General features: G+C 43.6%; 1 protein-coding gene across 1 annotated transcript in view; it reads left to right on the top strand.

The window, feature by feature from the left end:
* Nucleotides 1–12,746, top strand: part of hk2 (hexokinase 2) — a 92,316-nt gene that overhangs the window by 59,576 nt on the left and 19,994 nt on the right. The window contains exons 6-10 of the mRNA XM_073060197.1: nucleotides 92–191; nucleotides 6,464–6,647; nucleotides 9,571–9,726; nucleotides 11,025–11,258; nucleotides 12,121–12,425. Coding sequence (XP_072916298.1) covers nucleotides 92–191; nucleotides 6,464–6,647; nucleotides 9,571–9,726; nucleotides 11,025–11,258; nucleotides 12,121–12,425 — 979 coding nt within the window. The remainder of the gene's footprint in view (nucleotides 1–91; nucleotides 192–6,463; nucleotides 6,648–9,570; nucleotides 9,727–11,024; nucleotides 11,259–12,120; nucleotides 12,426–12,746) is intronic.

Here is a 12,746-nt window from a genome sequence, read left to right as displayed (position 1 = left end):
TGTAGAGAAATGCAGTTGGTTTGGCATGTCCGCGAGCTGGCCTTCCGGGGAAAGCGTTGACTATCTGTTCCTCTTTTTGTTGTTTGGACAGGATTTTGATATCGATGTTGTTGCTGTGGTGAATGACACTGTGGGGACCATGATGTCTTGTGGTTATGGCGACCACAACTGTGAGATAGGACTAATTGTTGGTAGGTTGACTTGTTTCTTGTTAGTTGGCTGCTTTGCCTGTGGTTGAACATATGTGGCTTTGCATATGCAAGGGGCTGGTGAGGAAGCGGTTCTGCCAAATCTTCGCCTCTGGGGGTTTCGGTGTGTGTGTGTGACTTGAAAAGAGAAAATGAAACTTTAAAAACAGCTCAGTCCATTCGTTCTTCCTCTTGAATAGGAAGGCTGGAGAAGATCAGCTGGTTCATGGTCTGCTTGCTGAAAGAGCTGTATAATTAGCCACATTCAAGGACCCAGGATCAACTTTATTCGTTCTATACAAGTATTAGCAATTTGCTGTGGGGCGTCTGTCAGAGCATAACGTGAAACAAAAATATAACGTTCAATAATTACAAAGAATAAAGAAGTATATAATAATGATGTTTGAGGTTAAAATACAGATACAGAATAAAGTGTACATAAAGTACATAAATACCAGCATGTGTTTGCAATGTAAACAGCATTATATAGAGAGGTTTAAGGTGTTTCCAGTGCTGTGCAGAATTTCACTGTAACACGTACAAGATTTTGGAGGAACTCAGCAGGTCAGGCAGCATCTATGGAGAGGAACAAGCAGTCGACATTTTGGGCCGAGAGGGGCTCGAGCCGAAAAGTCGACTGTTTGTTCCTCTCCATAGATCGTGCACATCTTGTGTGTGTTGCTCTGGACTTCCAGCATCTGCAGAATCTCTTGTGCAGTATTTCTCTGGACTTTAATGACATCTTGCAAATTTACCTCTTATGTTTGTTCCAATTTAAATTATCTTTGAAGTTGTCATGATCACTAATACTAGCTTTCACAATTATTAAAACACGTTGCCTTAGGGTAACATGTTCCTCAACTTTCCTTTGCTTCTTTTGAGCTCCTTTATGAATTTTCTTTATGACAATGAATTGGTGCCCAAGTTCCCGATTACCACTGTCATAGACTTGTAAAGCACAGAAACAGGCCCTCGGGCTCACTGTGTCTGACTGACCATCAAGTACTTATTAATATTAATCCCAATAACCAACACTTGATTCTTCACCTTCTAAGCCTGGACAATTCAAATGCTTGTCTAGGTACTTTTAAAATGCTTTGGGAGTACCGTCCTCTACCAGCCATTCTTGGCAGTCTATTTCATGTCATAACTATCCACCAAGTGAAATAGTTCTTCCCTTGAAACCTCCTTCTCTTTACTCTACAATCATGCCTCCAGCTTCAGATACCTCTTCAGTGAGAAACAGTTTCCTATTATTTACCCATTCCAGGACTCTCATAATTTTGTATATCTGTCAGGTCCATTCTCAGCCTCCTGCATTGTAAGGAAAACACATTCAACCTAGCCAATCTCTCTTTTCATTTATTTATTGAGGGACAATGAGGAATAGGTCCTTTTTGACTCTTTCAATGTGCCACCCAGAAACCCTCAACTTAACCCTAGCCTAATAACGGGACAATTTACAGTGACCAATTAACCTACCATTCGGTAGGTCTTTGGACTGTGGGAGGAAACTGGAGCACCTGGAGGAAACCCTTGCGGTTACGGGGAGAACATACACACTTCTTACAGACAGCGGCGGGAACTGAACCGGGGTCGCTGGCACTGTAAAGTGTTGTGCTAACCGTTCCGCTATCGTGCTGCTAAGTGAAATTTTCTCTCCTAGGCAACATTCAAAGTTCAAAGTAAATGTATTATCAAAGTAGATATGTGTCACCATGGACAACCCTGAGATTTATTTGCTCTTGGGCATTCACAGTAAATACAGAGAAACGCTGTAGAATCCGTGAAAGACCGCACACAACAGGAGGGGCAAACCCAATGTGCAAAAGGCAACAAACTATACAAGTAGAAAAAAAAGCAATAAATATTGAGAACATGAGATAAAAAGTCCTTGAAAGTGAGTCCTTAGGTTGTGGGAACAGCTTAGCATTGGGTGAGTGAAGTTATCCCCTCTGGTTCAAGAGCCTGATGGTTGAGGGTTAATAACTGATGTTCTGATACATCACCTCTGCTTGCTCTCCAGTGTAAACATATCCTTCCCATAGAACTCCAGCTCCTAACCAACATTTGATAATGTTGCCCCATTGCCTCTCTGCTACTGTATTGAAGACAATGAAGGCAAAAGGTCCAGATGGCTTCTGCACCGCCTTACTGACCTATGCTGCCACCTGCAGGCGACCTTGGACGTTCACATTTCAGAGCATTTTCATTTTCTATACCCCAAGCTATTTTCAGAACTACGACCAAATGTCTGGTCCTGTAGCCTTTTATATAGGCAGATTTTTTTTTGTCACATGGAGTGAATTAACTTGGCTGCAAAATCAGAATCAGAATTAGGTTTAATATCACCGGCATACTGAGTGTCATGTAATTTGTTGTCTTTGTGGTAGCAGCACAATGCAATATGTAATAATAGAGATAAAAACTGTGAATTACAGTAAGTGTATATATATTATATACGTATAATATATATTATATATATATAAAATGGTTATTTAGTAGTGCAAAAATTTTTTAAAAATGTAGTGAGATAGTGTTCGTAGGTTCAATGACGAAAAGCTATTCCTGAATTTTTGAGTGTGTGCCTTCAGGCTCTTGTACCTCCTTCCTGATGGTAGCAATGAGAACAGGACATGTCCTGGGTGATGGGGGTCCTTAATGATGGATGGTGTCTTTTTGAGGCATTGCTACTTGAAGATGTCCTGGATACTACGAAGGCTAGTGCCCATGATGGAGCTAAGTTTATAACTCTCTGCAGCTTCTTTCGATCAGTGCATTAATCACCCCATACCAGACGGTGATGCAGCGAGTTAAAATGCTCTCCGTGGTACATCTGTAGAAATTTACGAGTGTCTTTGACTTTCCAAATCTCCTCAAACTCCTAATGAAATATAGCCGCTGTTGTGCCTTCTTTGTAACTGCATCGATAGGTTAGGCCCAGGTTAGACCCTTGGAGATATTGACACCCAGGAACTTGAAATTGCTCACCCTTTCCACTCCTGATCCCTCTATGAGGACTGGTGTGTGTAGCCTTTCTGAAGTCCACAACGGTTCTATGATGGCGAGGATCTCGAGAGGAAGCTGAAAGATACACTCTAATGGCCACTTCTGGTTGCACATGATTCCAAAGTTCCAGCCTTGCCATTGACTCTCGTCTACTTGTCCCACCATTGCTGAGGACGATGATGTTCATGGACCCTTCTCCACCAGCATTCATGAATAGATGTGGTACGACTGCAGAACTTTGATCTGATCTGTTGGAAGAGTGATGCCTTAGCTCTGCCCATTGCAAAATACTACTGTATTTTGATTCCACTCCAATATATGTCATATTACACAATGTAGATGTCCTCAGTGTGAAGATGAATTTTAGTTTCTCATGCTTGCACCTGGTTTATTTTTAGATGCATAAGCACAAGAAATTATGCAGATGCAGGAAATCCAGATCAACACATGCAAAATGGAGGAACTCAGCTGGTCAGGCAGCATCTATGGAGAGGAATAAACAGTTGACATTTCAGGTTGAGATCCTTCATCACTCGCCAAGAACAATGATACTCATAGAGCATGATCACCTATATCACACAACAAGGCACACAACAATGATGATGATACATAAATAAAGACTGTCAAACAACCAGTGTACATAAGAAGACAAATTGTGTAAATAAAAAAAAATACTGCGAACATCAAAGTAGAGTTCTTGATAGTGAGTCTGTAGATTGTGGAATCATTTGAGATTTGAGGTGAGTGAAATTATCCACCTCATTCCAGGAGTTTGCTGGTTGTAGGGTTATAACTATTTCTGAACCTGGTGGTGTGGGGCCCACAGCTCCTGTACCTCCTGCCCGATGCTAGTAGCAAGAAGACAGCATGAGCTGGATGGTGGGGGTCCTTGTTATTAATTTTAGAATGGGAAGTGTGGGGGCAATACGTCACAAATTGTGGTGGTGCACATTTCTGCCTCTGCTGATAGTCCAGGGTGCCTCGTGAGTGCCTCATTTCAAACTGCCAGATGTATAGAGTCTATTCCATTTGACAGGGTGGTAGTACCTCATAATACAATGGAGGGTATCCTCAGCTTGAAGGTGTGTACAAGGACTGTGCGATGGTCATTGCTACCACTGCTGCTGTTATACCACAGGTGAGGACAAGGTTATATTGCTATTTTGGTTCACTCACTATCTGCTGTGGACACATTGAGTTTGTTTCTGAGGACACAGCCATCTTTGTGGGTGCCTAAAGCTAATCGTGGTGGACTTGACGTCTCTCACCCAGGGTGATTCATAAACACAAGAGATTCTGCAGATGCTGAAAAGCCAAAGCAAAAAAAAAACACAAACACACACACACACACACACACACACACACACACACACACACACACACACACACACACACACACACACACACACACACACACACACACACACACACACACACACACACACACACACACACAGTCAGGCAGCATCTATGGAGGGGAATAAAATTATTTGTGCCGACACCCTTCATCTGGAAAGGAAAGGGGCAGAAGTCAGAATTAGAAGGTGACCGAAGAGGAAGGAGTACAAGAGAGAGGTGATTGGTGAAGCCATATGAAAGGGTGGGTGGGGCAGGGGTGGTGAAACAAGGAGCATGGGGGGGGGGGGTGATAGGTGGAGGAGATGCAGGGTTGAAGAAGAAGGTATCTGATAGAAGAGCACATTGGACCATGGGAGAAAGGAAGGAGGAGGGGAACCAGAGGGAGGTGATAGGCAGGAGTGGAGAAGGGGTAAGAGGGGAGCCAGAATGGGGAATGGAAAAGAGAGAAGGGGAAGTGGGGGGTAACATTCTTCTCCTTTGTTACTTCCATTGCTCTTTTCAAGTGTTGATCAATGCAGTAGAGTTCCGATTATTCTTTCTCTTGAGGAGAGACACTAGATGGTGATCTGAGCTCTTGTTTGACCTCATACCATGAGATCTCAAGGGTTAACATCAACACCGCTTGCTAGTGAGATTTTGATGGATGAGTCTGGCACATTGGATGTAAATTATAACTTTAAAGGCATTGCTATATTAGGTGGGAGGTGGGAGATATTTCTCTCAAAATAGACACCACCACCTGCAGATAACACCCCCCTGTCCAAGTGACATACAATCCTGACTTGCCAGTCCTCTGTCATTACCAAGTCTAAACTCTGAAATTCATCCCCAGCAGTGCTGTGGGGATATCTCCAGAGCCAGACTGGGTGCCTCTGAGGAGCATGAGTGAACCAGATATTTATGGCAGTTTAGAACAGGAGGGAGGTTCCCAAACTTTCTTATGACCATGGAACCCTCCCATTAACCAAAGGTTCTGTAGACCCCAAGCTGGGAACCCCTGGTTTAGAAGGACACGAGGCTCAGGCATTGTTTGTGTTCAAAGAAGACCAATGGATTTCTGTTTCGTGAAGAACCTTTTTGGCTCTAACATTATTTCTATGCCTTTCAAGACATTACATAGAAGTTCAAAAGTTCAAAATAAGCTTAATTATCAGAGTACATACATGTCATTACATATAATCCTGAGATTCTTTTCCCTGTGGGCATACTCAGCAAATCCATAGAATAGTAGCTGTAAGCAGGATCAATGAAGGAACAACTAGAGCATAGAAGACAACAAAATGTGCAGATGCAAATAGCAATAAATAATGAGAGCATGAAATAACACAGATAACGTGAGACCATTGGTTGTGGGAACATCTCAATAGATGAGTGTATTTATTCCCTTTTGTTCACGAGCCTGCTTGTTGAGGGGTAGTAACTGTTCTTGAACCTGGTGGTTCGTGTCCTGAGGCTCCTGTACCTGATGGCAGCAGTGAGAAACGTGGATAATTGTGTAAAGAAGACAGGCTGTAGGACAGGAAGGGCACAGAAATAATAATGAATGTGGACGCCTTGGGAACTGCTAATCTCCCAGTAGTTTGCTTTTGGAGTATTTGCAAGTCGGACTCTTATTAAGGGTAGTGTGGGAAATGGTGATCAGGCAGAGCTGCTTTGCTCTTGATTGGTGTAACAGGCCCAAAGGGCAGAACGTCCATCTGCTGCTCCTACGTTTAACTTATTATGTCTTGCACCAATGTTTCTAATTTTTTTTCTTTAAGCTCTTTGAAATCCAGGTGGCTTTTGACTGAATTTAAATTCTGCTGGGATTTAAAGTAATTTCTCTGGCGATCTTCATCGCTGCACCACACTGAATCCCAGGGTGTTGTTACACCGTGAGCTGATTTCTTTTCTTTGCGTTCCTGTAGGCACCGGCACAAACGCTTGTTACATGGAGGAGATGCGGCACATTGACCTAGTCGAGGGAGACGAGGGGAGGATGTGTGTCAATATGGAGTGGGGTGCATTCGGTGACCTGGGAGAACTGGACGACGTTAGAACAGATTTTGACAGGGAGATTGACAGGGGGTCCATCAATCCTGGGAAACAGCTGTAAGTATAATTGCTCTATCGCACAGCAGTAATGGCTAGGAGCCAGAGTCATCTGTAATGAGTGACTGGGCAGTAGCCACTACCTGTTGGAAAGGTCCTTGCTCGCTTAGTTTCCATGTGAACGGGGGTTAGCGGGATATTGAAACAGTACAGTGTCTCAATAAACATCATGGTCCCATGAGGCTTGGAAGAACTATTTGCGAGCCTGCATCAGTGATGTTGATATCAAAGATGTGGGAATTATGAATGGGATTGGGAAAAAGATAATAGTTACATTTGACATTTACGTTTAGGGCTTTTCTTTTTGGTGTGAAGGAGGATGAGAGGTGACTTGATGGATGGTGAGAGGCATAGACCTCGAGTGGACAGCCAGAGACTTTTTCCTAGGGTGGAATTGGCTAATATGAGGGGACCTAATTTTAAGGTGATTGGAGGAAAGTATAGAGGGGTTGTCAGAGGTAGTTTTTTTTACCCGGTTATGTGGAATGCCCTGCCTGGGATCGTGGTAGAGGTGGATACATTAGGGGCATTTAAAAAACTCTTAGATAAGCACATGAATGCTAGAGAAATGGAGGACTATGTAGAAGGGAAGGGTTCGGATGATCTCAGAGTAGGTTAAAAGGTCGGTACGACATTGTGGGCCAAAGGGCCTGTGCTGTACTGCAATTTTCTACGTTCCAATTCACTGAATGCAGGGATGGAAACATTTGTCAGCCGTCTCAGAATGTGTTTTGGACTAATGTCACCGTGGTTCGTCCCCTGAATGTGTCCTGCTGGTGATAATTGAGGAACAGGATTTTAATGCAGGAAGAATGGACACAGACAATGTGGTCCAGATCTGATTTGGAAGGCAGTCTTGATATTGTTCTGTTGACCTGCTCTCTGTTTTCCATTTCCTTGATCACCCCTTGAATTCATAAGAGAGTGAATGGAATCAGTGGAGAATGATCCAGTATCATTAGTGGTGATCTGGTCTGGGAGACTACAAAAATCCTGGCAGAAGGACAAAACAATAAATCAAGAGAATTCTCAGAAGTTTGGTTCTCAATGGAAAACTCCATTAACAAACATATTCAACTGGAGTGGATTTACAAACCTATGCATCTGCAGGTTTGGGGTCGAGGGGTGAGCTGTGGACAACTGAGGAACTAATGCTCACAATGACCGATAACCAGGTGTACGAGCCAGCAGAGATTGCTCTGCTATCTGGTTGGCTGGGACCTAGCAGAGTCGAGCAGCCAGTGTGACAGCCTACCAATCAGAAAGAGTCGAATATAAACATGACCACTCGTCAGAAACAACATTCAGTCGCACACTGATGATGTCGGCTCGACTGGTGACGAAACGTTTGTGGCCTAACCTCCAAGCTCGGCGAACAACCGAACAGTCATCCTCTCTCTACCTCTGAAGGATGAACCACTGACAGATTTCTCTATTGATGCTACCTGGGATATGTCCATAGGTAGATGGGCTTAACCCTCCTGACTCTATTGTTGCATAATATGCTGGTATCCACTATCTGGACTTGTGCATGAAGACTAGCTTTTGGGATGGACTATCAGAGTTCCTGGTGTATGTCAAAATGCAGCTCTGCACCCAGGGAATAACAAGGTTGTGTATGCATATTTTAAACAAGGTCACATACACTTGCCAAATCATTACATCCCAGTGTGAGGCAGTTTTTAAATTGCAGTGATGCACAGGGAATATTTAATACCTGGAACATCATAGAGCTTATGTTCAATGAAACTTGTAGTTCAAAGTTCAAAGTGCATTTATTATCAAAGTAAGTGTACAACCTTGAGATTCATCTCCTTGTAGGCAGCCACAAAACAAAGAAACCCAGTGGAATCCATTCAAAAAGACTCTTAACACCCAGTGTGCAAAAAAAAGGACAAATGCAAACAATAAAAAGTAAGCAAATAACATCCAGAAGTAAGGTTCACGAAAGTGGGTTCACAGTCACAACAACCGATCCAGTACTCTGTTAGTTGCAGGCTTCAGCCTCGGTTCAGCACAGACACGAGTAAATCTTGACAAGCAGCAAGCTGAACTCTGGTCAGTCCCTCTCCTCCGGCCCCAACTCCCTGACCTTCTCAATCTGGCCCAGTGCTTAAACTGGTCCATCCGCAGCTCGTTCCTCACTCTTGGACCCCGGCCCTGCAGCTTCTATACACTCTTGGGCCTGGGCCCTGCCACCTCAAGTGGGCCCATACTTGAGCTTTCCAATCTGTCCCAGTGCTTAAGTCAATCAAATATTGGCTCATTTCTCGCTCATGGGCATAGGCTCCTCTGCCTCACCTCAGATCTGCTGCTTTGAATCGGCTCCACGTCCGCTCCAACAATAACCATGCATTGGCTCGTTCCTCACTCTTGGGCCATACTTGCTACAGCGCACCTGTCCTGCACCTTCAATACTTAAGTTTTCACTGCAAAAATGCCAGATCGTACAGGTGGTTCAAAAACTCAGCCTCAAAAGGGAAGTTACAGGCTATTGATTGCAGTGATCATTTTCCAGAGGATGTGTGATTAATAGAGTAACTAGTAGTTTTGTTTGCTGCCAGTAAGTCTTCACCAGCACCATCTTAAACCAGATGGCCCAGAAAATGGGCTGGTTTCAGTTGCCTGAGGTAGGTTAAGATGATTGGCCTCATTTTTGCTTTTCTTTTTGGCTCTGGGTTTCTTTTTTTTTGCCTTTCTTTTGAAGAGCTGGTGAAGCAGTGAGTTTCGTGGGGCAGGAAGGTTGCAGCTATAATCAAGACGTAGAATGAGGAGAGGTCTATTGGAACAACTATTCTCTTCCACCCAGCATTTCCCTGCTTTATATTAATTGCAATTACGAAAACACGACTCTTGTGATGAATTGGACGGACAGCCAGAAAAAAAATACATAGCATGCTTTCAAGCCGTCTTATTTCTGCAGGTTTGAGAAGATGATCAGTGGGATGTACATGGGCGAGCTTGTTCGAATTATCTTGGTGAAGATGGCGAAGGACGGACTGCTGTTTGGGGGAAAGATCACACCAGAACTACTCATCAAAGGCCACTTTGAAACCAAATACGTCTCGGCAATTGAAAAGTAAGCAAAAAGGTGACGTTGTTCGGAATCTGATAGTGAGGGTGAAGAACTATGCAGCATCCCAGATGCTTTACAGACGTAGAAGGGAATTGCCACACGTAGATTGTGAAGAGGATTACCAAAACTAATCCGGAAAGATGTGGGAAATTTAATAAAAAATAGCATTGCTTTAAAATAAACTAGAAAAATAAGGTAGAGTTTAAAAAATGAATCTGATTTGCAGAAATGTCATCACAGAGATATGTTAGTATTGATAAATTTGATGAAATTATGCCTATAGATCACGTTACTGGCAGATCCAGCATTTACTACCCATTGCTCACAACCACTTCCATCTCAAAGGTTACTGTGGTCAACCATGGTGGGACAGATGTCGCATATAAGCCAGACCAAGTAGAGGTGACAGGTTTCCTTCTTTAGAGGACTATAATGAACCTCGTGAATTTTCTAAATTTTGGAAACTACTTGAGTTCAAATTCTCAGTCAATTAGGATTTGAATCTACATTCTCCAAATCAGAATCAGGTTTAATATGACCGGCATATTATCATGAAATTTGTTGTTATGTGCCAGCAGTACAATGCAGTACATAATATTAAAAAAATACTGTGAACTACATTAAGTATATACTGTATATTAAATAGCTAAATTAAACAAGTAGTGCAAAAATAGAAATAAAAAGCAGTGAGCTAGTGTTCATGGGTTCAATGTCCATTTAGGAATTGAATGGCAGAGGGGAAGAAGCTGTTCCTGAATGTTTGAGTGTGTGCCTTCAGGCTTCTGTACCTCCTACCTGATGGTAGCACTGAGAAGAGGACATGTCCTGGGTGATGGGGGTCCTTGATGACGGTCGCTGCCTTTTTGAGGCATTGCTCCTTGAAGATGTCCTGGATACCACGCAGGCTAGTACCCATGATGGAGCTGGCTAATTTTATAACTCTCTGCAACTTACCTCAGTCCTGTGCAGTGGCCCCACCCAACCGTACTAGACAGTGATGCAGCCAGTTAGAATGCTGCCCTCAGTACATCTATAGAAATTTGTGAGTGTTTTTGGTGACATACCATATCTCCTCAAACTCCTAATGTCATGTAGCCACTGTCGAGTGTCGCTATCACAGACTAGTAATACAGTATAACTAGCATGCAATTCTACACGCACTGAAAGTGAGGTAAAAGACGAGATGTACTGTTCCCAAAAAGGAGACTGTGACTCATTAAATATCTAAATTTAAAGAATTAAAAATTAAAATACTGGGCACAAGGAAAATTTAACAGCTTCTTTTCTGCCTAATACTTCAGGGACAGCGATGGACTGCAGAAGGCAAAAGAGATTTTAACTAAACTGGGTCTGGAGCCGACAGTCGATGACTGTGCTGCAACAAAACGAATCTGTAGCATTGTGTCGACCCGATCGTCGAATCTCTGTGCTGCCACGCTGGCTGCTGTCCTGAGACGGATCAAAGAAAACAAGGATGTCGAGAGACTGCGGACTACAATTGGTGTGGATGGAACCGTGTACAAAAAACATCCACAGTAAGAATCTAACAGTTTGTATCTACTACAGGCAGCACTGTGAACCTTACAAACATTTAAAGTTAATCGAGTTTCAACACTTCAGGGGCACACATTGATTTACCAGGAGATAGTGAGAGCGGCACACACAAAATGCTGGGGGAACTCCACAGTCAGGAAGCATCTATAGAAGTGAATAGATCGTCGACGATTCATGCCAAGACCCTTGGTCAGGACTGAGGGGGAAGGGGGAAGATGCCAGTATAAAAAGGTGGGGGAGGGGAAGGAAGCTATCTGGAAGGTGATCGGTGATGTCAGGTGGGAGGGAAAGGTCAAGAGCAGGAGAAGAAGGAATCTGATGCGAGAGGAGAGTGGACCATAGGAGAAAGGGAAGGAGGAGGGGACCTGGGGGAAGTAATAGGCAGTTGAGAAGAGGTAAAAGGTTAGAGTAGGGAATAAAGGATGTGAGGAGGGAATTTGTTCATTGGAAGGAAAAATCAATATTTATACCATCGGGTGGGAAGCTACCCAGATGGAATATAAGGTGTTGTTCTGCTCCCTGAGGGTGGCCTCATCTTGGCACAAGAGGAGGCCATCTATTGACATGTTGGAATGAGAATGAGAACGGGAATTGAAATGTTTGGCCACCGGGAAGTCTCGCTTGCGGGGGATGATGTGAAAGTGCACGACAAAGGGGTCCTCCAATTTACTGCAGGTCTCACCTGTGTAGGGAGAGGCCACATCGGGAGCACCAAACACAGTAGCTGACCCAAGCAGATTTGCAGGTGAAGTGTTGCCTGTCCTGGATGGAGTGTTTGGGTCCCTGAACGGAGGCGAGGGAGGACGACTTGACTGATATCCCCTTTCATGCCCTTTTCAACAGGTTTGCCAGGCGGCTGCAAAAGGCAGTGAGAAGGTTGGTCCCTAACTGTGAAGTTCGTTTCCTACCCTCCGAAGACGGCAGTGGGAAGGGTGCTGCTATGGTAACAGCAGTCGCCTACAGACTTGCGAAGCAACAGAAAATGAGGGAGGAGATTTTGTCAGCCTTTAACTTGAGCGATGATCAGCTGCTGGAGGTGAAGAGACGGATGATAGCCGAAATGGAATGTGGCCTGAAGAAAGAAACTCACTCCACTGCTACTGTAAAAATGTTGGCAACTTACGTCCGGGCTACGCCAGATGGAACAGGTACAGTGTTGAATTTTATGGTGGTGTGTATATCGTACTCAGGCTTTGACCAAGGTCCAATCTCTGCTAGATGGTCGGATATAATTCCCGTCTTTCCGTTGACGGTAACTGTCACTCTAATTGTTCATCGAGTGCAGGCGGGAGAGCTGCTGTCCAATTTCCAGTGTTGCAACTTACAGAATCACAATCACGTTTATAATCACTGGCCTCTGCTGTGAAACTTGTTGTTTACCAGCAGCAGTATAATGCAATAAATTTATTAAAAAATAAGTTAGAGTAACAAATATACTGCCACTTTATTAAAGTTCAAAGTTTAAAATT

This window comes from Hemitrygon akajei, chromosome 1, assembly GCF_048418815.1.
Source record: "Hemitrygon akajei chromosome 1, sHemAka1.3, whole genome shotgun sequence".
NCBI classification, from domain to species: domain Eukaryota; kingdom Metazoa; phylum Chordata; class Chondrichthyes; order Myliobatiformes; family Dasyatidae; genus Hemitrygon; species Hemitrygon akajei.
This window is presented reverse-complemented; position numbering and strand designations above follow the sequence as displayed.